Source organism: Oncorhynchus clarkii, chromosome 8 (assembly GCF_045791955.1).
Source record: "Oncorhynchus clarkii lewisi isolate Uvic-CL-2024 chromosome 8, UVic_Ocla_1.0, whole genome shotgun sequence".
NCBI classification, from domain to species: Eukaryota; Metazoa; Chordata; class Actinopteri; order Salmoniformes; family Salmonidae; genus Oncorhynchus; species Oncorhynchus clarkii.
Genome location: NC_092154.1, coordinates 38,624,996 through 38,651,323, shown reverse-complemented (window position 1 = coordinate 38,651,323; position 26,328 = coordinate 38,624,996). Strand labels below are relative to the sequence as shown.

At 42.5% G+C, this 26,328-nt stretch overlaps 1 protein-coding gene across 1 annotated transcript in view; it reads right to left on the bottom strand.

Moving 5' to 3' along the window:
• LOC139415370 (fibronectin type III domain-containing protein 1-like) overlaps positions 1-19,594 on the bottom strand; it is a 79,690-nt gene extending 60,096 nt beyond the window's left edge. The window contains exons 1-4 of the mRNA XM_071163471.1: positions 19,446-19,594; positions 6,049-6,243; positions 5,645-5,731; positions 2,378-2,446 (exon numbers count right to left, since the gene is read on the bottom strand). Of these exons, the coding sequence (XP_071019572.1) occupies positions 2,378-2,446; positions 5,645-5,731; positions 6,049-6,243; positions 19,446-19,518 (424 nt within the window). The 5' untranslated portion in view covers positions 19,519-19,594. The remainder of the gene's footprint in view (positions 1-2,377; positions 2,447-5,644; positions 5,732-6,048; positions 6,244-19,445) is intronic.
• Positions 19,595-26,328: the final 6,734 nt, after the last annotated feature.

Below are 26,328 nucleotides of genomic sequence, written 5' to 3'. Positions count from 1 at the left end.
CTAATGCGGGGAGTCGGACTCCTAATGCGGAGTCTCTGCCCCCCAAGCCCATCCTCCTTCCCCGACACCTTCCCAGACTATCCTGGTCCTCCACTAAGCCTTGCCCCAGTGCAGGCAATTTCCTAGACTGGTCCGTAGCCTCATTCTCACGCATTCCTCTAGTCCCTTTACAAGCCCCTATCACAGTCCATGCCCTTAACAACCATCCCCTAGGAACAGGACTGGTGTGCCAGACCACGATTCCCATTTCCCTCACAGTTGCTCACAACCCCCATGAACACATCACTTTCCTCATCTTAGACTCTCCTGCACACCCCGTAGTTTTAGGTTTCCCCTGGTTACAGTTGCATAACCCCAGGATATGGGGGATCGTGGGGGATCGTGAGTTGCTGGCCGTCAAGAAGGCGCTGAATACATGGCGGCACTGTCTGGAGGGTGCTCAACACCCTTTCCTTGTTTGGACGGACCACCGGAACCTAGAGTATATTCGAGCAGCGGCTGAACCCGTGTTAGGCCAGGTGGGTCCCATTCTTCGCCAGGTGTGACTTTACCCTCTCCTACCGGCCAGAATCTAAGAACATGAAGGCAGATGCGTTATCCCGGGTGTATGACACAGAGGATCGGAGGGAGAAAGTGACACCTATTATTCCTCTGTCCCGCATTGTGGCTCACCTGCCAACTGTCCTGAAGGGCGTACCTACATGCCCTGTGATGTGTGGGACCGTCTCCTCGCCTGGGCACACACAGCACCTGTGTCGGTGCTGTGTATAGCCCGTACTATCGACTGTCTGGTGGCCCACCCGCTACGTATCTTCCTGCTCCACCTACGCACAAAGCAAGACACCTCCACCTATGGCAAACTCCACATGCTGCCGGTTCCACAACGAACCTGGTCCCATCTGGACTTTGTCACAGACCTCCCCCCTGGTCGTTGTGGACCGGTTTTTCCAAAGCCTGTCGTTTGATTCCTCTGCCGGGTCTCAATGGAGGCTCTCTTCTCTCACGTCTTCCAGCACTACGGGATCCCGGCGGACATTGTATCTGACCGTGGTCCTCAGTTCACCTCCTGTGTCTGGAAGGCCTTCATGGAACGACTGGGGGTCACGGTCAGCCTCACCTCTGGGTACCGTCCCCAATCAAATGGGCAAGTGGAAGAGTAAATCAGGAACTGGGTAGGTACCTTCGTAGTTACTGTCAGGATCGGCCAGGGGAGTGGGCTGCGTTTCTGCCTCCATCACTCCTCCACTAACCTCACACTCTTTCAGTGTGTTCTAGGCTAATCTGGTGCACATCAAGTTCCAACAAGTTAAGTAAATTCTACAAGAGATATTTAAGTGATAATGCCCTCGAAGCCGGTGTTTGGAGGTTATATTGGCACCGTTGTTGTTAGGCCCAAAAAAGAAGTCGAGGGCCGGAATCCGTAACAATATATCCTTCAAACACCGGCTTCGAGGGCATTACCACTTTTATACAACGGGTTACCAAGATATTCAAATAATGATGAACATATTTTCGTTAACTTTATTTGATTCATTTATTCATACTATTTCATCCACAAGATATAGTCCCGACACAAATCTAAGGTTGCTGATTGGTTCGGTTCCCAGAGACTCGACCCAGGCATTCAGTATTTTTGTTCTGTATCTATGGACGAATAATAGTTGTCGAATAATAGTGAAGGCATCAAAACGATGAAATAACACATATGGAATCATGTAGTAACCAAAAAAGTGTTACAAATGTGAGATTCTTCAAATTAGCCACCCTTTTCTTTGCAACTCTGCCTAGAAGGCCAGCATCCCGGAGTCGCCTCTTCACTGTTGGCGCATTGAAACATGAGAAATCCTATCTCGTCTATTATTATATCTCTCTCTGCACCACTATGTCTCTCTGTACCTCATAGAGATAAATGAGCTCCTGCAGAGAGCAGACTAAGAAATGTCCCAATTTGGTTTCAAACAGCTGATTTTTTGTTCCTTTTATCTGTCTGTCTGTCTCTCTTTCTCTCTTTATCTCTCCCAAAAGTGGTCCTGCGCATAATTTTACTTGGGCTACAGCCTGCAGATGTCTGGAGCATCGACTCAACAATCCTCCGACCACCAGATATCAGCCTCTGTGTTTCCTGAAGCCTGGGGATCCAATGTGCTACGGTCCAGGCCAGGGCAGACATACCATTGGTGCGGGATAGATAGACCCGCTTGACTGTTTCTCTGTCTACCAGAGTCATAACATTAGAACCGGAGGACCGGAGAAGGGACATATTTTTAACTCTGCGATGATAGCTGCAATTTTACATTTGCCTCTGCAATGGAACTTCTTAGGACTGTTTAACTTCTAAGACTAAAATGTGAAGGAACAATATTCATTTTGGTGTTACCTGGAGTTGATGCGTTAACAGGTGCCCCGTCCGCCACTGCGAAGCCATCCAGTTTGACCCACTCACCACCTGGGGAACAGGTAAACATACACAGGTAAACCCTAGGGTCAACTTAGAACAAGTAAACATCCATACAAGTACTGTAGATGTCACACAGGTCAAACAAATACAGGTGAGCAAAAAGAAAGGAGGACCAAGGCACTTTTCATATAATGAATTAAAATGCCTTTATTTGTATGGCATGTTCAATGGAAACAAAGTTGAAAACCTGCGTTTCGGCTACATGGCCTTCATCGGGGAGTACAAAGATATGATAAGATATGCTTTCCATTAGTACTGGGAAAAATTGTGTTATTGTTACAGACATTTCAGTCGAGTTTTCACACTCTCTCGCTCTCTCTCTGTTTCTCCCCATCTCTATCTCCCTCCTTCTGTCTCTCTCTCTCTCTCTCTCTCTCTCTCTCTCACTCCTGTCTCGCTGTCTAACTCTCCCCTTCTCTCTGTCTCTCTCTCTCTCACTCCTGTCTCGCTCTCTAACTCTCCCCGTATCTCTCTCTCTCTCTCTCTCTCTCTCTCTCTCTCACTCCTGTCTCTCTCTCTAACTCTCCCCCTCTCTCTGTCTCTCTCTCTCTCTCTCTCACTCCTGTCTCGCTCTCTAACTCTCTCCCCCTCTCTCCCTCTCTCTCTCTCTCTCTCTCTCTCACTCCTGTCTCGCTCTCTAACTCTCCCCTCTCTCTGTCTCTCTCTCTCACTCCTGTCTCGCTCACTAACTCTCCCCCTCTCTCTTCGTCTCTCTCTGTCTCTCTCTCTCTGTCTCTCTCTCTCTCTCTCACTCCTGTCTCGCTCTCTAACTCTCCCCCTCTCTCTGTCTCTCTCTCTCTCTCTCACTCCTGTCTCACTCTCTAACTCTCCCCTCTCTCTGTCTCTCTCACTCCTGTCTCTCTCTCTAACTCCCCCCCCCTCTCTCTCTCTCTCTCTCTCTCACTCCTGTCTCGCTCTCTAACTCTCCCCTCTCTCTCTCACTCCTGTCTCGCTCTCTAACTCTCCCCCTCTCTCTGTCTCTCTCTCTCTCACTCCTGTCTCGCTCACTAACTCTCCCCCTCTCTCTGTCTCTCTCTCTCTCACTCCTGTCTCGCTCACTAACTCTCCCCCTCTCTCTGTCTCTCTCTCTCTCACTCCTGTCTCGCTCACTAACTCTCCCCCTCTCTCTGTCTCTCTCTCTCTCTGTCTCTCTCCCTCTACATCCGTAAGTGATATTATGGACATGTTGCTATAATAGAGCGCTATGTCTGGCCAGACACATTAATGATGCAGAAGCAACGTGGTGTTATTTACGATGACTAATGCTGCTAGCATGCTGTGGGAACAGATTGATTTGCAAGGAGCACGTCGTCTCACACACGCGCGCGCACACACACACACAAGCGTTTGCACTGATTTATGGTGAATGGTGTTCGATAGACCGCTGGGACCACAACATGACACACACACACACACATCCATCCAGACACACTACTACTGTTCAAAAGTTGGGGGTCACTTAGAAATGTCCTTGTTTTTGAAAGAAAAGCACCATTTTTGTCCATTAAAATAACTTCAAATTGATCAGAAATACAGTGTAGACATTGTTAATGTTGTAAATGACTATTGTAGCTGGAAACGGCAGATTTTTTAATGGAATATCTACATAGGCGTATTGAGGCCCATTATCAGCAAACATCACTCCTGTGTTCCAATGGCACATTGTTTTCGCTAATCCAAGTGTATCATTTTAATAGGATATTTGATCATTAGAAAACCCTTTTGCAATTATCTTAGCACAGCTGAAAATTGTTTTTCTGATTTAAAGAAGCAAAAAAAAATGGCTTTTAGACTAGTTGAGTATCTGGAGCATCAGCATTTGTGGGTTCGATTACAGGCTCAAAATGGCCAGAAACAAAGACTTTCTTCTGAAACTCGTCAGTCTATTCTTGTTCTGAGAAATGAAGGCTATTCCATGCGAGAAATTGCCAAGAAACTGAAGATCTTGTACAACGCTGTGTACTACTCTCTTCACAGAACAGAGCAAACTGGCTCCAACCAGAATATTAAGAGGAGTGGGAGGCCCCGGTGCACAGGGGACAAATACATTACAGTGTCTAGTTAGAGAAATAGACGCCTCACAAGTCCTCAACTGGCAGCTTCATTAAATAGTACCAGTGAAGAGGCGACTCCGGGATGCTGGCCTTCTAGGCAGAGTTCCCCTGTCCAGTGTCTGTGTTCTTTTGCCCATCTTAATCTTTTATTTTTATTGGCCAGTCTGTATTGGCCAGTTTTTATTGGCCAGTCTGAGATATTGCTTTTTCTTTGCAACTCCTCTTTCTATTCTGATACTCAACTAGTCTAAGAAAGGCCAGTTTTATTGCTTATTTAATCAGGACATCAGTTTTCAGCTGTAGCTGTAGCTGTTTCCAGCTACAATAGTCATTTATAACATGAACAATGTCTACACTGTATTTCTGATCAATTTAATATTATTTTAATGGACAGAAAAATGTGCTATCTTACAAAAACAAGGACATTTCTAAGTGACCCCAAACTTTTGAACGGTAATGTACATGCAGCAACCACAACTTTGACAGATGGGGTACATAGACGCAAACACACGCCCACACTGACGCAGACACGCACAAGTTTAAGCACACACACCTCCCGGTCCCTACACACACAGACAGACAGACAGACAGACAGACAGACAGACAGACAGACAGACAGACAGACAGACAGACAGACAGAGACAGACAGAGACAGACAGAGTCAGTGATTGACCACAACACAGGGGTTTGGGTTATTGGACCGAGGCTGAGTTTGGAAGTGGAAAACTAGGGTTGGCTGCTGATGAAGTATAGCCCTGTGATGCCAAGCTCCAAGCTCAGAGGCAAATGGAGTAATGACAAAAGCAGGCTTGGTAGGTTTTATACTGCAGCAACTGCTGCTGCCTGTGTGTATAAAAACTTAATGTAATGAATTGGGTTTTATAAGGTGAGATTAAGAATAACCAGAGAAACCCATAAAGCCCTAAAAATAATGCCCAGTAAAAATCTAAAATAACTATGCTGATGTTACCTCTCAGTGCTTATGTTTCAGTTGGGGTTTGTTGTGACTGTAAAAACACTGTTGGCCCAAAGTACACGTTTAACATCATGTGCTGAAATGCATCTCCCACCTTCTGGTTTACAGTGGAACACATACTGCTCGCACACATACACGCACGCACACACACCTCACCTCCTGGCGTCTCTGCTCTGTACACAGGTTTGCTTATCCCCTCCTTGTTCTCGGCACTCATCTTGAGAAAGTGCAGAACTCCGGGCTCTGAAATACACTCCGTAGTTTAGGTTCTCTCTCTCTCTCTCCCTCTCTCTCTCCCTCTCTCTCTCTTCCCCCCCCCTCTCTCTCTCACTCTCTCTCTCTCTCTCTCTATCTCTCTCCCTCTCTCTCCCTCTCTCTATCTCTCCCTCTCTCTCTCTCTCTCTTTCCCTCCCTCTCCCTCTTCCCCCCTCTCTCTCACTCTCTCTCTCTCTCCCACTCTCTCCTTCTTTCCCACCTTCTCTTTCTACATCTTTCCCACTCCCACTTTCTCACTCTCTCCCTTCCCACCCTCTCTCTGTCTTACTTTCTCCAACTCTTACCTACATCCTCCAGTACCTTGGACCGTCTGTCCTTGTCCACCTTGATGAAGCGGAGTGTCCTCATGGACTTGCCGTAGCCAATGTTGTAGCGGTCCACCGGCCGACCGTCCAGCTCGTTGGGAGGTTCCCAGCTTACCCTCAGGCCCTTGTCCACCAACGTCAGCTGCACGTTCCGCGGCCGCAGGGGCTTGTCGGCTAACACACACCACACACACACACATCACAAAAACATAACATCTTCAGGAAATGAAAGCATTATAGATGACTAAATGCTGGTAAATTCAAAAGAAGGAGGAGAAGGGGCTGATCAATGAAATGAAAAGAAGATGAGGAACGGTGAGAGTGACGGTTATTTTTCTGTCTTCTTTTTGTCTGCACTTATTCCAAACAAAGCAAAGCAAATACCAGTATAATACAATTCAAAATAATAACAATAATACATGCGGAAAGGTGACATTTGAGATCTCTTCATGTATTCTTTATTTTGATAGTGTTGAAAATGCATGGGTTATTGAGGTGACCGCATAACCCGCTCCTAGTCCAATGTCAGACCTAGCAAACGCAATAAAGCATTTAGTGGAGTATTAAAACATGAATATAAAACTCCCAATCTAACTTGTGTGAACGGCCGTGTGTGAGTGTGCAGTTGGTAAATCTCCAGCAGTTGATAACTCCAGTTGTGACACTCACAAAGGAGAACACCGAACTGAATTCATCACAATCACAAACAACGCCAGCCTGTCGTTGGCTCGGATAACACAACTTCCAGCTGATTCTTATCTTCTGTTAATGCCAAAAGACAATTATTACACGTAGCCAAAGGGATGCACGGGAGTCATGGTTGCAGTATTGAAGTATCTGCTAGGTGAATAGGAAACATGATCTAGTCCTGAACTGTCTAAAGAAAATCCCCATCTGATGCTCATGATCAGTGTGCAACCTCTCCAACAGTCTACAGGGTGGCTTCCTCTATCACGTTCACTAACTGCCTGTAGGAGTCTCCTATAGTAGTTTCCAGGTGTCAGTCCTGTTAGAACCCTCCTCGCTCATAATTTCCAGATGGAAATCAGGGTTTTGCGATTCTGCCGAAAGCCACTAGTAACTCCTGTCAATCACACTGCAGTAAGCAGGCTCTCCCAAATCTTTATTGGACTGATCTGTTTTCTCTGCCTTCCTCTATATTTCTACTGTTTGATGAAAGCGCTTCTCACCACTATGTCTGCTTACTGTATGATGCAACCACTCTGGCACCTAGCCCAGGAACACAGAGCCAAACACAATAACTGGAGATACTTGTGTGTCTAATAATAGACCATTAACCTCTTCATCCTACCCCCTCCTTTTTTGAAAATTCTGTTAAAAATCGCGCAACTTTTCAGCGTCCTGCTACTCATGCCAGGAATATAGTATATGCATATGATTAGTATGTGTGGATAGAAAACACTCTGAAGTTTATAAAACTGGTTAAATCACGGCTGTGACTATAACAGAGCGTGTGTTTCATTGAAAAACGCAAGAAAAACTGCTCTCTGAAAGCAAAAAATAATTTCCATAAGTCACTTCCACCAGTTGTTAAAGGAGAACAGAATTTAATGGGAATTTGCCTGCACCATCTACAAATTCCGCACGATGGCGCCATTGTACTAATTTTCAATCGAATTAATTGTTGGAAAATCCATCTGTCTGACCCCAAGTTCTCCAGTCTTCACCCGGATGCAGTTTAGCGAGAGATCAGATTGCATTGTTGTTGAAGTGAGGACCTATTGAAGAGACATCGCCCTGTAATCGTTTTGATAGATTATAAACGTTTACTAATACCTAAAGTTGGATTACAAAAGGATTTCGAAGTGTTTTGTGAAAGTTTATCGTCGACTTTTTTAATTTTAAAAAATTACGCAGCGTTTAAAAACGATGAATTTTTCTGAATGACACTACTTCTATACAAAGCTATTTTGGGTATATATGGACCGATTTAAACGAAAAAAAGACCCAATAGTGATGTTTATGGGGCATATAGGAGTGCCAAGAAAGAAGCTCGTCTAAGGTAATGAATGTTTTATATTTTATTTCTGCGTTTTGGGTAGCGCCGTCTATCGCAAAATCTGTTGTTTACGTGTCGAGCTGGCATTTTGGGGGGTGCATGCTATCAGATAATAGCTTCTGATGCTTTCGCCGAAAAGCATTTTAAAAATCTGACTTGCTGGCTAGGTTCACAACGAGTGTAGCTTTAATTTAATACCCTGCTTGTGAATTTTGATCAAGGTTTGAGTTTTAACGAGTACATTTAGCATTTAGCGTAGCGCATTTGCATTTCCAGGTGCCTACTTGGGACATATGCGTCTCAAGTAGGAGCAAGAATTAATGAAGGAAGAAAGTTGACTATGAGGCTAATATCATAATTTAGACAGTCTGGCTGAAGTTAAAGAGGTTGCAGTGTAACTGTGGTAATTATATTTGCGTTGTTTTATAGTGTCATACTAACTTGGCGTTTGTTGTTTTTTCCCCCCAAGAAAACCCTAAGATACTGTGCATGTGTGTTGTGTGTGATAGTTATGATAGTTTGACTATGTAAGGAATGAGGATAGTTTTAGTGTTGTGTAAGGGGAAATGTGTGAAAGTGTGTGCGTGTCCCTGGTTTTTAGGAAAGTGTGTGTGTGTGTGTGTGTGTGTGTGTGTGTGTGTGTGTGTGTGTGTGTGTGTGTTTGTATGCAACAGAGCAAGCAGCATGTGCAGAAGTAAGCCCTAAGGACGTGTCATAGCCTCGTCCAAAAATTGTCTTAGAAACCCTCTGGGTCATGCACCTGCGCTTCTCTACAGGTCTGATTTTTACAGCCTACCAAACCCTTTTTCCCCACAACACACACACACACACCTCAGTATACCCTCTGACCCACATACCATAGGCGGAAATCCCAGGGGTGACGGGGGACACACGACTCCCCCAATATATCACTGTAAACATAACTATGTCATTTCAATAATATTAATAATACGCAATTAAAGCACCTGTGCTGATTATAAACACTTAATAGCTCATTTTTAATTAAAACATGTTATGGCAAGGCGTTCCCCGAGGGGAACTCCCCCCATTCAGCTGAAAAGGTGGCGCGGGGAATTCAAAAATATTCTTTAGAAATATTTAACTTTCACACATTAACAAGTCCAATACAGCAAATGAAAGATAAACATATTGTTAATCTAACCATCATGTCCGATTTTTAAAATGTTTTACAGCGAAAACACAACATATATTTATGTTAGACCACCACCAAATCAAAAGAAAAACACAGCCATTTTTTCCAGCCAAAGATAGAGTCACAAAAGCTGAATTAGAGATAAAATTAATCACTAACCTTTTGATAATCTTCATCAGATGACACTCATATGACATGTTACACAATACATTTATGTTTTGTTCGGTAATATGCATATTTATATCCACAAATCTCGGTTTACATTGACGCCATGTTCAGAAATGCCTCTAAAATATCTGGAGGAATTATAGATAGCTTCGCCAGATAACAGAAATACTCATCATAAACTTTGACGAAAGATTCATGTTCTACATATAATTAAAAATACACTGGTTCTTAATTCAACCGCTGTGTCAGATTTTTTTTAAAACATTATGAAAAAGCCTACCATGCAATAATCTGAGACAGCGCTCAGACGTAAATATATTTCTCCGCCATGTTGGAGTCAACAGAAATACGAAATTACATCATAAATATTCCCTTACCTTTGATGATCTTTCATCAGAATGCAGTGCAAGGAGTCCTAGTTCCACAATAAATCTTTGTTTTGTTCCATAATGTCCAATACTAGTGTCCAATTAGCTGCATTTCCTAGCACTTTCAGCTCATGTGCCCAAAAGCTGACGCTGGTCCAGGAGAACTCGGACAAAAACTTCAAAAAGATATATTCCAGGTCGAATAAACTGGTCAAACTAAGTAGAGAATCAATCTTCAGGATGATATTTTCATATATATCCAATAACGTTCCAACCGGATCATACGTTTTCATCTGCAGCCAAATGGAACGACGGTGACATCAACAGACAAATGCGCCACAGGGAAATTGCATTCTGCCAAGACAGTGACCATTTCCCCTCCCATTCGGTCAAAGTTCACACCAGAGGCTCCATTCCACGTTCTACTGAATGAGGACATCTAGTGGAAGGCGTAGGAAGTGCTAACATATCTATATCTTATTTGGAAGGGAAGGGGCCTGCCCTATGAGTTCTGTTATACTCACAGACATAATTCAAACAGTTTTAAAAACTTCAGAGTGTTTTCTATCCAATAGTAATAATAATATGCATATATTAGCAATCTAGGACAGAGTAGGATGCAGTTCACTATGGGCACGCAATTCATCCAAAGTGAAAATACTGCCCCCTATCCCCAACAAGTTTTAAGTTTCAAAAGATTGCGACCCCCCCGCCTCACAATGGTTTGATCCACTGCCAGTTCTTTAGCTGGCAAGATAATAGAGGGTTCGTATCTACTGTCCGAAAGGCACTCAATGCACGTAACTGACGTGAGGTTAATCCAGTCAATCGTGCCATACCAATGTTTAAAAAAAAATAATGTTGGCAGGGTTCACACACTAATTTGCAGAGCTAACGCACAAACTAAAGCAAGCATTGACTATCAAGCTAGCTAGTACCTATTCCATTTATGTGGCGTCGTCAAAGATGGGATCTTTTCTATCGTCAGTTTATTCCAAGATCAACATGCAGCTGTAGTGCTTCAAAGTCCCTGTGATAAGGTTAGCGATAAACTGAACAGAACTACACCCTCTTCTACCATTGTCTAAAATATATTTAATGGTCTCGTTGCAAAAGCTAAATTGTCGCCAGGGAACTTTTACATTTTTTATTTCACCTTTATTTAACCAGGTACATACTGGACTGATAAGGAACAGTGCTATAACTATTATTAATAGTAGTAGTATTATAATGATTTAAACATTTGAACAAGTTGGGACAACCCTTCAGTTAACTACTGTACCTATCAATTATCCAGCAGTAGTGATTATGGTTCCTCAAAATACATTTAACATATTACAACGTAGGCTGTGTTACAGCACTACTTTTGGTGTGCCCCTCAGGAATTGCTCTTGAGAAAATTTCATGTAATTGTCCCCTCCAAAGTTGATATCAGATTTTCGCGCCTGCCACATACAACTCTCCACAAATTCAGCAAACCAGTGAAACCATGGCCCAATATACTCATCCCTTCACATGATCAATACACCAACCCCAAACCATCATGACATCATGGTTCTCTGAGTCAACTACACTGCAATGCTACCTACTGCTAATCCTGTGAATTAGGAGTTCACACTTTCGCTCTACACAAACGCATTATGTCCAACACACACACTCTCTACACACACACACTCTCACTCTCTAGTCCCTCTGTGACAGATGTTCACTAGCCCAGGTGCTACCTGTTTAACCAAACATAACCACGCCCAGAGATGACATCCCGAGGTGAGACCCATCAGCGGCAGGGTTGATGGACACCTGAGTGACAGGTGAGAGAGCCTGGCTCGGCCCCACGTCAGGTGATCAAACACGCTTGCAGTCGACACGCTGGAAAGTATTAGCTACATGCTTTCGCTCCCTGTCTGTCAGTCTGTCTCAATAGATGTTTCTCTCTGTTTCTCCCCTGTGTTACAGTTGAAACCCGAAGCTCAATCTGAGATCTGCCAATCCTGTAGAAGTGCTCCTGTAGAATTCCTCTTGGTGAGGCGGAACGGAGAAATTCCTGTGGCTTGCGAGGACATGATTCCCTCTTTTCCCCTTCTCCCTTTCTCTAACTTGATTCTCTCTCTGTCTCTCCGCCTCTCTGTCTCTCTGTCACTCAACCAGTGACCTCCTGTCGACTCTGTTCCAATAGCCTGGTCCCTCCCCAGAACTCCTCTTATTTTGTTCATCACAATGCTACTGTAGTGTCATACTTGGCTAGGCTTTTGGGGATTTTAGGCTTTTGTGCTTTTACTAAGTGCTTACTGCAAGAAATGAATAGCCCTCAGCACTGTGTGGAAGTCTGGAGGAGTGGAGAGGAGTAAAAGAGGAAGGGGGGGGGGGCAATGGACAAGAAAAGGACAGAACCACAACAAACAGCATCTACGTTTAATTGGATGACCTCACTCACTGAGCACGCATGTCTGAGAGAAAGAGAGAGAGAGAGAGTGAGAGAGCGGGAGAGGGGGAGAGAGAGAGAGAGAGAATAGAGAAAGAGAGAGAGTGAGAGAGAGGGAGAAAGAGAGAGAGAGTAGAGAAAGTGAGCAAAGGCAGGAATTGGAAATAAGGAAGTCAGACAAAGAGGGTTAAGAAAGATTTAATGAGAAATGGAGAGAGATAGAGAGAGGAGATTAGGGGAGAAAGGGTAAGGGAGAAGAGAGGGCTATTGTAACGTGGCAGCTAAATCAGATCAACAGTGATTAATTAGCTGGCTAATCTTCTCCAAAACTCCAGCCTTTTGAATTTTTTTCACTCAGGCCTTTTTTCCCCTCTGGTGAGCAACAGGTACTCTCACAGCAAGTGTGAGCGTGGCTCCAAATTGATTTCACAAACCGTGCGCTCTAGGCACTTCTAAAACATCTGTACTGTCTGTGGATCGGAAATCTCTGTCTGCCTGTGCTATCTCCATTTTACACTTCACCTGCTAACATGGAATGGAATGGATAGTGATAACGAGGTCCCAGTAAAACACAAGGTAACCTGCCTGTGCCCCTCAACCTGCTCAGGGAGAACTTCCTATCTGGCAGATCAAAATGCTGGATCATTTGTCAGTCTGTCAAGTCATTTGGCTTCAAAGTGTCTTGTTGTTGTCATTGTTTGAGCATATTTTACACTTCCCTGTCACACTGAATAACCCTCTCGCTGGTCACAGACGTCAATTCAACGACTATTCTACGTTGATTCAATGTGATTTAATTGAAACGACGTGGAAACAGCGTTGATTCAACCTGTGTGTGCCCAATGGGCTTCTACTGACAATAATGATGGTTAGGGGATGTGCTCAGGGAGGTCTTTCGAGATGGATATTCCATGACTCTGCCCACCCCGATGTTCATCATTCCAATTAGTTAGAAGCATGTGTTGACCTATTCTCCTATCCCTATGGTAACAGAGGAAACTGAGCGACACCTGTTTCCAGTGACGAACCATGGCTATTGGACCTAGGCCTTCAGTGGGTAAAAAAAATCTCTCCAGCACGTTGTACCAAACAAAAAACAGAAAAATAACATAGCATCACTTAATGCGCCCAGCTGAATCTAACAGACCTGAGGCTAAGCCACGCTTCATACTGCCACTCACACAGACATCGCAGCAGCAACCACACTGCTTGCACAGCCTAACGCCATCACTTTCCCACTATCACCAAAAGCGACAACAGTGACACATCCAAGGATGTGAGTGTAACAGGCGTGTGATGCTGGAAGGGCAGTGTCCGTAATGCCAGCACACTCCATGTAGGAGAGAATACTTTTTGTAAAACACAGAGGGCCGATAGAAAGACAGCTGTCACTCACAGCCTGAAGTTAAAGAATAAGCAGCACATTCACTCTGACATAATTAGCAGGTAGGTTCCAATGATAAGGAGACAAAAACACAACCATTAGGCTAAGCATTTCCCAGTCGAAAAGTACAACTATTACGCCAACATGGTCTTCACATTCACATGAAGTTTAAATGCAACAATGTTTCACAAACTTAAGTGTATTTAAAACAAATATATGCAACATTGTTGCACAGGTCATAGAGGCAGACAACAAGGATTAGACAATCCCCAACAGTTGCAAACAAGTGATAGCCTAGTAGCATAGGGAAATCATGTCTAGACGCTAGCTGGGCTATGGGACAGTGGATAATTCTGCTGGAACTGTTAACAAGCATTGCCTGTGGAATGTGGGGATTGTGGTGCTATAACTCCATGCTATCAGCATCCAGGATCCAGACAACCTGTTTTATAATGATCATTTGAAACTTAAGTTCTTGTTGAAAGTTTAATCTTGAAAAGGGCTAAACTAACAAATGAGCAACAACATCCTCTTCGATAACACCTGCTGCAGCCGCTACATGCGTTTAACTAACCTACAACAACGTAGTTACCTAGACCGTGGGAAAACTACTGCTCACTATTGCGTAATGACCTTCCGGCCTTCGAGAAGAAAGAAATTTCCATATGTTTTTGTAAAAATTGTCCCACCCATTACAAGTCTAAATGTAATTTGGTTGATTCCACTGTCACTCCAAAATTCTGCCATAATCAGGGTCGGGTTCAATTCATTTGAATTAAAGTCATTTTATAAAGTAAACCAAATTCTAATTCCAATTCCACATTTTCCTAATTGGAAAGCTTTGAAGAGAATAGGAATTTGACTGTAATGTAAATGGAATTGACCCCAACCCTGGCGCTAATACAGTTGAATGGCAGATGCCTTCTATTTAGCTTCTGAGGGCCTAGCCAATGGCTGAATTAGGTAGCTAGATTTGTCTCCCCTGAGACAACCAAAAATAAATCCTGATTGGATTTATGTGTTGTCTAATCCCACATTTTGGGATGTCTCGTGGTCTGACAAACACGGCTGTAGCTCACCGACCTTCCACCGCAGATGCGGAAGACTGACCTAGGCAGATGCGTTGGACTGAGACGGTGGTCATATCTCTAGCTTAAACTGACAGATTTTGATGAGGATTTTTAAAATTATGTTACTTAGATTGATGCACGGGCGAGTCATTAGACTCTTACTAACCTGATTTTTTAATGACTACCTCATCTCTGTACACCACACATACAGAAAATTGTTAGGTCCCTTAGCCGAGCAGTGAATTTCAAACACAGATTCAACCACAAAGCAGGTAGATGGGTAAAAAAATAACAATAGTCACTACAAAGATACAAATGTCCTTAATAAACTCAATTGCTGGAAAGGGATTTCACCATGAGGCCAATGGTGACTTTGAAATTGTTACAGAGTTTAATGGCTGTGATTGGAGAAAACTGAGGATGGATCAACAACATTGCAGTTACTCCACAACACTAACCTAATTGACAGAGTGAAATGAAGAAACCCTGTATAGATAAGAAATATTCCAAAACATGCATCCTGCTTGCAACTGCAAAATATATGGCAAAGCAATTAACTTTTTGTCCTGAATACAAAGTGTTATGTTTGGTGCAAATCCAATACAACATATTACTGAGTACCACGCTCCATATTTTCAAGGAAAGTGGTGGCTGCATCATGATATCGCTATGCTTGTAATCGTTAAGGACTGGGGAGTGTTTCAGGATAAAAATGTAACGTATTGGAGCTAAGCACAGGCAGAATCCTAGAGGAAAACCTGGTTCAGTCTGCTTTCTACCAGTCATTGGGAGATGAATTCACCTTTCAGCAGGACAATAACCTAAAACACAAGGCCAAATCTATACTGGAGTTCAAAGAAGGTTGCTGAGGGGAGAACGGCTAATAATAATGGCCAGAATGGAATGGCATCAAACACCTGGAAACAATGTGTTTGATGCATTGAGTCCGCTCCAGTCATTACCACAAATAAGGTACCACCAACCTCCTGTGCTGAAGACAGTGAATGTTCCTGAGTGGCTGAGCTACTGTTTTGACTTACCGAACCAGTTAAAAGTTTGGACACACCTACTCATTAAAGGGTTTTTCTTTATTTTCAAAAATGTTCTACATTGTAGAATAATAGTGAAGACATCCAAACAGTGAAATAACCAAAAAAGTGTTAAACAAATCAAAATATATTTCATATTTTAGAATCTTCAAAGTAGCCACCCTATGTCTTGATGACAGCTTTGCAAACTCTTGGCATTCTCTCAAAGAATGCTTTTCAAAGAGTCTTGAAGGATTTCCCATATATGCTGAGCACTTGTTAGCTGCTTTTCCTTCACTCCGCAGTACAACTCAACCCAAACCATCTAAAATGAGTTGAGGTCGGATGATTGTGGAGGCCAGGTCATCTGATGCAGCCCTCCGTTACTCTCCTTCTTGGACATCAAGCCCTTACACAGCCTTGATGTGTGTTGGGTCATTGTCCTGTTGAAAAACAAATGATAGTCCCACTAAGTGCAAACCAGATGGGATGGCATATCGCTGCAGAATGCTGTGGTAGCCTTGAATTCTAAATAAATCACAGACAGTGTCAATAGAAAAGCACCCCCACACCTCCTCCTCCATGCTTCAACGTGAGATCCACACGCGTGGAGAGCATCCGTTCACCTACTCTGTGTCACACAAAGACACAGCGGTTGGAACCAAAAATCTAAAACTAGGACTCATCAAACCAAAGGACATATTTCCACCAGTCTAATGTCCATCGCTCATGTTTCTTGGCCCAAGCAAGTCCCTTATTTTTATTGGTGTCCTTTAGTAGTGGTTTCTTTGCATAAATCTGACCATGAAGGCCTGATTCATGCAGTCTCCTCTGAACAGTTGATGTTGAGATGTTTCTGTTACTTGAACTCTATTAAGCATTTATTTGGACTGCAATTTCTGAGGCTGGTAACTCTAATGAACTTATCCTTTGCAACAGAGGTAACTCTCCTTTCCTGTGGAGGTCCTCATGATAGCCAGTTTCATCATAGCGCTTGATTGAATTTGCGACTGCACTTGATGACACAAATTTTACGCATTGACTGACCTTCATGTCTTAAAGTAATGATGGACTGTAATTTCTCTTTGCTTGTTTTAGCTGTTCTTAACATAATATGGATTTGCTTTTTACCAAATAGGGCTATCTTCTGTATACCACCCCTACCTTGTCACAACACAACTGATTGGCTTATACGCATTAAGAAGGAAATAAATTCCACAAATTCCTTTTTAACAAGGCACACCTGTTAATTGAAATGCACTCCAGGTGACTACTTCATGCATGGTTGAGAGAATGTCAAAAGTGTGTAAAGCTGTCATCAAGGCAATGGCTGGCTACTTTGAAGAATCTCATATATAAAATATACATTTTTGGGGGGTTACTACATGATTCCATATGTGTTATTTCACAGTTTTGATTTCTTCACTATTATTATACAATGTACATTTTTTTTACAAACATTTCAGAAAATCCCTTGAATGAGTAGATGTGTCAATGGTGTGCACACTGGGAGTGGAGTCAGGTGCAGGAGAGCAGAGAGTTGTGAATAGGCGCACACTTTATTTAGGCAGGAGAAACCAACAGACGGACGCCACTGCGTCGAAACCTTGGCAAAAGTGCAAATACGCAAACAGTCACAATATTAAGTACAAACAAATAAACATACCTCGTGAAAAAAAACACGGAATAAACGCATACCAGTATAGCGCGTCAAAATAGACACGTAACACAAAACAATCTCACACAAAGACATGAGGGGGAACAGAGGAATAAATACATGTAGTGCGATTGGGGAATGAAAGCCAGGTGTACAGGGAACAAGACAAAACAAATGGATAAATGAAAAATGGAGCGCCGATGGCTAGAAAGCCGGTGACGTCGACCGCCGAACGCTGCCCGAACACAGAGAGGAGCCAACTTCGGCGGAAGTCGTGACAAGATTAGTTAAACTTTTGACTGGTACTGTAAATCTACTTGAAAATATATGGCAAGACCTGAAAATGGTTGTCCAGCAATGATCAACAACCAATTTGACAGAGCTTGAAGCATTTTGATGGTGTGGAAAGCTCTTAGAGTTTAACTCAGAAAAAGTCACAGCTGTTGAGGGACTCCCGGGTGGCGCAGTGGTTAAGGGCACTGTACTGCAGCGCCCAGGCTCTGTTGTAACCGGCCGCGACCGGGAGGTCTGTGGGGCGACGCACAATTGACCTAGCGTCATCCGGGTTAGGGAGCTTTTGGCCGGTAGGGATATCCTTGTCTCACAGTGACTCCTGTGGCGGGCCGGGCACAGTGCGCGCTAACCAAGGTTGCCAGGTGCGCGGTGTTTCCTCCGACACATTGGTGCGTTTGGAATCTGGGTTGGATGCGCGCTGTGTTAAGAAGCAGTGCGGCTTGGTTGGGTTGTGTATCGGAGGACGCATAACCTTCGTCTCTCCTGAGCCCGTATGGGAGTTGTAGCGATGAGACAAGATAGTAGCTACTAACAATTGGATACAACGAAATTGGGGAGAAAAGGGGTTCAAATTCAACAACGAAAAAAAGTCACAGCTGTAATCAATGCCAAAAGTGCTTCTACAAAGTATTGACTGTGAATACTTATATAAATGAGATATTTCTTTTTTTTAAATTCTCAATCAATTTTGACACAATTTCAAAAAGCACGTTTTCAAACTGTTAAGCATTTTTCTTTTCATCATTTGTCCCCCAAATAATATACTTTACCTCATATTTTGCATAGTTTGTGTGACAAAAAAAATATTGAATCTATGTTGAATTCAGGCTGTAACATAACCAAATGTGGAATAAGTCAAGGAGTATGAATACTTTCTGAAGGAATTATAGCCTTCACCTCTGCCTCCGGGACAAGATTCATCCCAATAAAAGTCAAACTGCTAATACGTGGAAGCTATAGTGACACCTAGATGCATATGGAGCGAGATTGACAGAAACTTTATGAGAAAGTCAACCTTTTCCTCCTTGCCCCTTCTCCCTGCGAGGTTGGAGTTGAAATCCGGGCCATCATGGAGTTGCCACTGGCGCCAATTAGAATACCCTTTTGGCACTGTGAGGTCCCATTATCAATCAAAGCAGTTTTTTTCTTCATATTTCTTTGGTTTGGTGATTGATACTAATCATATGGCTTATGATCTAATATTCGTCATCTTATTTTAATTGTAGAGCAAAGCTACTTCAGTGTGCGCCAATGAGGTAAGCGCATATTCCATGACTCTTGCGCTCAAAAGGCTACATCACATTTTCCTTCCAGACCAGAAACGATGAAAGACCTAGTTTCACAGCCCCAATTCATTATTATTGCTCACTTTGACTGGTATGTTCATTCCCCATCTGCAAACTGTTAAGCATTTTTCTTTTAACCATTTGTCCCCAAAATAATATACTTTCCCTCATATTTTGCATAGTTTGTTAATGCCACACAAACCAGAAGATTTGCTAAAATGAGTCTCTCTCACAAACACTTTTCCCTGCAATGCAACGTGGTAATTATGATATATGTCCCAGCAGCAGCTCAATTAGAAGCTATTGGTTTCTTGACGTGATATAAAACAAACAAAGAAAAACAATTGCGGATTGGGAACTATATATATTATATTTATGAGGTAAATAATTAATTGATTATCGATTAGGCTATTAGCCCAGCTCCACATATCCCAGACATAAATCAATTAATAAAGTGCTACCTCATTAGTGAAAAACTGAAACCATGCATCTGCTCTGAAAATATAAATTAAAAGGGTGATTTTACCTGTTGATCCAGTACTTGATGCACAGAAGGTGGCGAAAAGCACTAAGAGAGTCCGTGCTGTGGTGGATGCCATAGTGAGTATAGTGCTCTAATCCCGCAGTGCTGCGCAACAGAGGGAAAGAGGAGGGAGAGGGAAGGCTGGCTGGACTGGGAGCACCTTCAGTGGGGACAGTAATAACCGGATGCATCTGGTTTTCAGGGGAAATCATAGAGTAAGATAGAGTACTCATCTTTGTATCTGTGCCATTATAGCGTCTGTGACAGTATGGGCAGTGCCATTGAGGCAATCTCCATTTCGAAATAGCAAATTTTCTTCTTCACGATTGGCTGATCCCTCCTGATGAACCCGTTGGACATGACTCCAACAAGGTCGCCAAATGAAGTTGGAAGTACTACATTAAAATGGCGGAAGCCTCTAATGGCGCTGCCAATGTTAATACAGCCTTTTGGCCACTAGATGCCGCTATCATTCTCTATAGGGGAAATGGAAGTAAGCCTGTGACATGACTTCCGCTTTTGGATGTTAACCAGTATTCCCAGAGATACTTCAGAGGAGATAAGAATCTCAGTGGCCAATGAATGGGGAAACGTATAATGTATGCCTGTCGACCAATCGCATTCACATTGTCAGGCTGAGTCCCGCCGTTTTCTAAACTAATCATCAAACAATCCCTTCTAAAGGTCAGGATATGAGTCGAGAAACCTGCATATTTTCCTCAAAGTACTTAATATCGCAAGCTTCTTGTTCACGTAAATCATGCTCATGTTGGGTTTTTCTGCTAGTGCACAAATGACTGCCATTGACTCCTTGAATGAGAGATCTCCGTGTCGGAGTGTATTCAGAAAGCACCACGTGGCCCATTGACGGGCAACGCACACAGTGGGCATTAATATGATTCCAATGGAGTTTCCCCATCTCCTCAAAAGTATCTCTGGTATTTCCGAGTTAACGAGGCGATACACTGTCTTAACTCCTTCGCCACATTTACTGGATTGGTTGAACAGTACAGAAAATAACCTCCCCCCGACAGTTAAAAACGGAAATGCCGCTCAGATGTTTCTTTTACGCCTGATAAGTTAGGTTAAATGGGAGCGGTGAGACAGACAGACCATTGGCGCTCTGTTCCCCCTACTGTACATATGTCTTCCACTTTCGGACCGCGATGGAGGAATAGGACTAACCTCAAATTTGCATGATTATGGAGTTAGAGTCTATAGCAAGGGAAATTATGCCTAAATCAGTTTTCAAAACTGTATCCTACCCTTTGGCAGACATAAAAAAAAACGCCTCACTGTCAAACTGTAACGGTTCTCCTCTTGTGATGTAAAGGCGGACCAAAGCGCAGCGTGGTGGTTGTTCATTATATTTATTGACGACACTATACATGAACAAACTAACGAAAACAAAACAAGAAACGTGAGAACTCAAAACAGCCCTGTCTGGTGCAAACACAAAAACAGGAACAATCACCCACAAACAAACAGTGAAACCCAGGCTACCTAAGTATGATTCTCAATCAGAGACAACTAATGACACCTGCCTCTGATTGAGAACCATACTAGGCCGAAAACATAGAACTGACCCAAAACATAGAAAAACAAACATAGACTGCCCACCCAACTCACGCCCTGACCATACTAAATAAATACAAAAACAAAGGAAATAGAGGTCAGAACGTGACACAAACGCTGTGTGAGTCTAAATTCTCAGTCAACCTGTCTTTTTGAAGGAATAAAATATGCGCATGTACTAGAGTAGGAACCAACGTTTTTTATTATTGTTTTCCAGGAGACAATTATTATTGGGGAACATGTAGAATGTATAAAATCAAACATTATACAGTGGGGCAAAAAAGTATTTAGCCACCAATTGTGCAAGTTCTCCCACTTAAAAAGATGAGAAAGGCCTGTAATTTTCATCATAGGTACACTTCAACTATGACAGACAAAATGAGAAAATAAATCCAGAAAATCACATTGTAGGATTTTTTTATTTATTTGCAAATTATGGTGGAAAATAAACTTTTGTTATTGACCAAATACTTATCTCAAGACTTTGTTATATACCCTTTGTTGGCAATGACAGAAGTCAAACGTGCACGTCATTATCTCCAGCACCAAACCTGTGTCTACTTATGTTAAAACAGAGCGTTTCTATGATCTGTAGTTAAAAATGTTTGACAAAAGTGTAAAAAAAAATGATTTTCTGTGATATCACAGGGTAGGATTAAAAGTAAGAACAATTTTGATTTTCAAAACCTCCCTAACCAGAGGGAGGGTATTCTCTTACTCCCCACATCACCGCAAATCTCATAGTGTTTAAAAAAACACTGTTTATTTTAAAGAAAGTCAACTTTTGATATGTCATCAGGTAGAACTTTTTAACGTTATATACATGCATATCTTTTTTTCACATCTGTAGACACAGGTATTGTGCTAGATATTTTGTTTTAAATGAGGTTGCAAACTGGTGGTTACTGCAAGGAGGATCTAAGCCTTGGTAAAGGAAAAGTAATTGGCGATTTTTACAAACATTCACATTAGTTCCCCTTGTCTTGTGAGGGTGGAGATGAGAATGCTTGCCCTCCGAAACAGCGTAGAGGTAATAAATAAAACTCTTCAAAGTAGTATAGACTGGTCTATCTCGTAACATCTGCCGTTTGACTTCTGGGCCCCCAGGGCCATGCTTGGGTTTTTGGTTCTCAGTTTAAATGGTTTTATTGTTCCCTCGGTGAAGGACAGGCATTCCTCCCGGTGTTACGTTCTCCAGAAGGCCAGAAGAAGTAATGCAAGACACGGTCATACGTCTTGTTGACCTCAAGATGGCCTGCCATACTACCATCTGGGCCAATCGTTTTACTCAGGAGTGAAGCGAGAACAACATTTCCTCATTAGAACACCATCTCTGTCAAAGTCACCCACAAAAACTTCATCAAACTCCTCACATGGACATACACTACATGACCAAAAGTATGCAGATACCTGCTCATCAAACATCTCATTCCAAAATCATGGGCATTGATATGGTGTTGGTCCCTTTTTTGCTTCAATAACAGGCTTTCCACTAGATGTTGGAACATTGCTGCGCAGACTTAATTCCATTCAGCCACAACAGAATTAGTGAGGTCGGGCACTGATGTTGGGCGATTAGGCCTGGCTCACAGTCGCCGTAGTGAGGTCAGGGCTCTGTGCAGGCCTGTCAAGTTCTTCCACATGGATCTCGACAAACCAAAATATTTTGGTTTGGACCTTGCCTTGTGCACAGGGGCATTGTCATGCTGAAACAGGAAAGGGCCTTCACCAAACTGTTGCCACAAAGTTGGAAGCACAAAATTGTCTAGAATGTCATTGTATGCTGTAGTGTTTCCCTTCACTGGAAGTAAGAGGCCTAACCCAAACCATGAAAAACAGCCCCAGATGATTATTCCTCCTCCACCAAACTTTACAGTTGGCACTATGTATTTTGGCAAGTAGCGTTCTATAAAAAAACTTGCATTTTGTCAGTGTTTTTTATGGGGCAGGGCAGCTCTAACCAAAATCTCCAATCTTGTCTCATTGATTCGACTCCAGGTTAGTTGACTCCTGACTCCAATTAGCTTTTGGAGAAGTCATTAGCCTATGGGTTCACATACTATTTCCAACCTACACTGAGAATCTTTAAATGATGTATTCAATATAGACAAGAAAAATACAATAATTTGTGTGTTAATAGTTTATGCATACTGAGTTTGTCTATTGTTGTGACTTAGATGAAGATCAGATAACATTTTATGTCAAATCAATGCAGAAATCCAGGTAATTCCAAAGGGTTCACATACTTTTTCTTGCCACTGTAGAACATGTATTGGCACACGCTGGGAACACACTAGGGTACCTTTCTGATAATCCATCAGGTTCCTCTACTCTGGGTTCCTTACAAACGACAGGATTTGGCACAAAATTCCCTCCAGCCAAATCGTTCACCAAATGAATTAGACCCCCTTCACCGGTAGGCTAGGCCTCATTCCAACAACAACGGAACCAGAAATAAGATCAGACTTGAGTTCCAATTATACAAAGGAAATTCCATGCAACCCATCTCCACCCTCGTACTAACAGAGTGTAACCATTTGCTGAAGTGTCAGAAAAAGGCAAAACACCCTCCAAAATGAAGGATGGGCTGCCCCAGTATCTCACAGTGTCTTCACCGTCTCCTTAACAGCATCGCCACTATGCAGAGACACGAACCTGTCTGAAACAAAGGGTTCATACACATCTGATCCAAAATCTTGTTTAGGAGATACACCAGTCCCAACCAGAGACTTAATGGAGTGCTTCCACAAGAAGAAATAGCTTTTTCTCTCAAATTTTTCTGTGTCAACTTAGGACAATGTGTCCTTTCTCACGGAAGTAATGACAAACTGGTGGATACAAAAAAAAAAAGCTTTCTAACTATCTTTATCTTTGGGCACTGTAGGAAAGGACTGAAACTTCACAGCCATGGTAGAGGGTGACATCTCTGGATTGCTTTTTGCGTAGGGATAACTACTGGGTGCTTTGTTTGTGACAGTAGTTTTATGGAACAACACAAGTTCGTCTGCACGGACTGCTTCTTTCTCAAGAGTGAGATCTTTGTGCTCATTAATGCAGGTGGCAACTATTTCATTTAAGGCAATTGTTGAACTGCTCGAGAAGTATGAGTCTCTTTAAATCCTCAAGGTTCTTGACCTTTTGAGAACCACACCACTGATCAAAAAGACACGCTTGTTCCCTTACGAACCCAACATGGCTTTGTGATTCTGTATTTTGTCACTTACAGAACTGCTGTCTGTATGCCTCTGGGATCAACTCGTAAGCCAGAAGGATAGCAGCTTTATTAACAGTGTCATAATCGGAACTCTGGTCAAGCGATAAAGCGACGTACACTTTCTGAGCTTTTCCCACAAGAACACTTTGGAGGAGCCGTGACCAAATATCTTGCTGCCATTTTGGGAATCTGGCAATCTGCTCAAACAGATAAAAATATACATCCACCTCCTAGACCAAGATCAAACATATACAGTATACATGGGCTGTTTCAACCAAGATCAAACATATACAGTATACATGGGCTGTTTCAACCAAGATCAAACATATACAGTATACATGGGCTGTTTCAACCAAGATCAAACATTTACAGTATACATGGGCTGTTTCAACCAAGATCAAACATATACAGTATACATGGGCTGTTTTGACCAAGATCAAACATATACAGTATACATGGGCTGTTTTGACCAAGATCAAACATATACAGTATACATGGGCTGTTTTGACCAAGATCAAACATATACAGTATACATGGGCTGTTTTGACCAAGATCAAACATATACAGTATACATGGGCTGTTTTGACCAAGATCAAACATATACAGTATACATGGGCTGTTTCGACCAAGATCAAACCCTTTTGAGGGTATAGGATGGCCTGACTGGTTTCAAAGTACTTTCAGATCTATCTCCCTTTGTTGTGCTTTAGAGAATCGATAAGAGAATTTGATAGTACGTACAACCGGCCTCACAACCACAGACCACGTGTAACCATGCCAGCCCAGGACCTCCACATCCGGCTTCGTCACCTGTGGGATCGTCTGAGACCAGCAATCCAGACAGCTGATGAAACTAACGAGTATTTATGTCTGTAATAAAGCCATTTTGAGGGGAAAAACTCATTCTGAACTCATTCTGATTGGCTGGGACTGGCTCCCAAGTGGGTGGGCCTATGCCCTCCCTGGCCCACACATGGCCGTGCACCTGCCCAGTCATGTAAAATCAATAGATTAGGGCCTAATGAATTCACTTTATTTGACTGATTTCCTTATATGAACTAGTACTCAGTCAACTCTTGCATGTTGCGTTTATATTTTTGTTCAGTATATCATAATCTGATAGCTATATGGGGCGTCAGATAGCCTAGTGGTTAGAGCGTTGGATTAGTAACTGAAAGGCAGCAAGATCGAATCCCCAAGCTCACAAGGTAAAAATCTGTCATTCTGCCCCTCAACAAGACAGTTAACCCGCTGTTCCTAGGCTGTCATTGAAAATAAGAATTTGTTCTTAACTGACTTGCCTAGTTAAATGAAGATTGAATTAAAAAAAATATGCCATATAGGGCCAGCCCTAGCACATTTTAGTGGCCCCCCTCTTGACATGGAGAGAAAACAAGTACATTTCAAAGTTCATTTCCTGCGATTGTACATATTTTGCCATGAGGCGTAGAAAAAATGTTGCTGTTTTAAAGCAAGTTTTCTGCAATTCTACGCATTTTGCCATGAGGTGGAGAGAAAACATTGCAATTATATAATTAATTTCATGCAATTTTACTCATTTTGCCATGGGTTGGAGATAGCATTTTATAACAAAATGTCATGCAATTCTGCAAATTTTGGAACATTTAGCTGTTTTACTGAACATTTCCTGAAAATATACACATTTTGACATGGCGTGGAGAGGCTTTTTATTAGTTTTATAGCTCATTTCCTTCAATTCTACACATTTTGCCATGTCATGTTAATATGATATCTGAGTGAGAGTGACTAACAAAAGCAATGGGGGTCTCCTAGAGATCAGTGCCCCCAGTCTGTAATTCGACCATGATTACTGCAAGTTTAGATCACTGGCTAGACTAACTTACCAAACTAAAAAATGCTAGCTGACATGGGCTAATTGAGTGACCATGTCAGTGACTGACATAACAGAATAAAAAAACTGCTTATGCACAACCAGATTTCGAAATTGCATATTGTGTATTCTACTATTCTAACTCTCCACGGTAAGTTGAGAACCAGACTGAGAGTTATGATACTAATGGTTTGTTTACATTTCTATGGTTGTGGCTTGATGGAGTAGGCCTAACGCTCCATCTA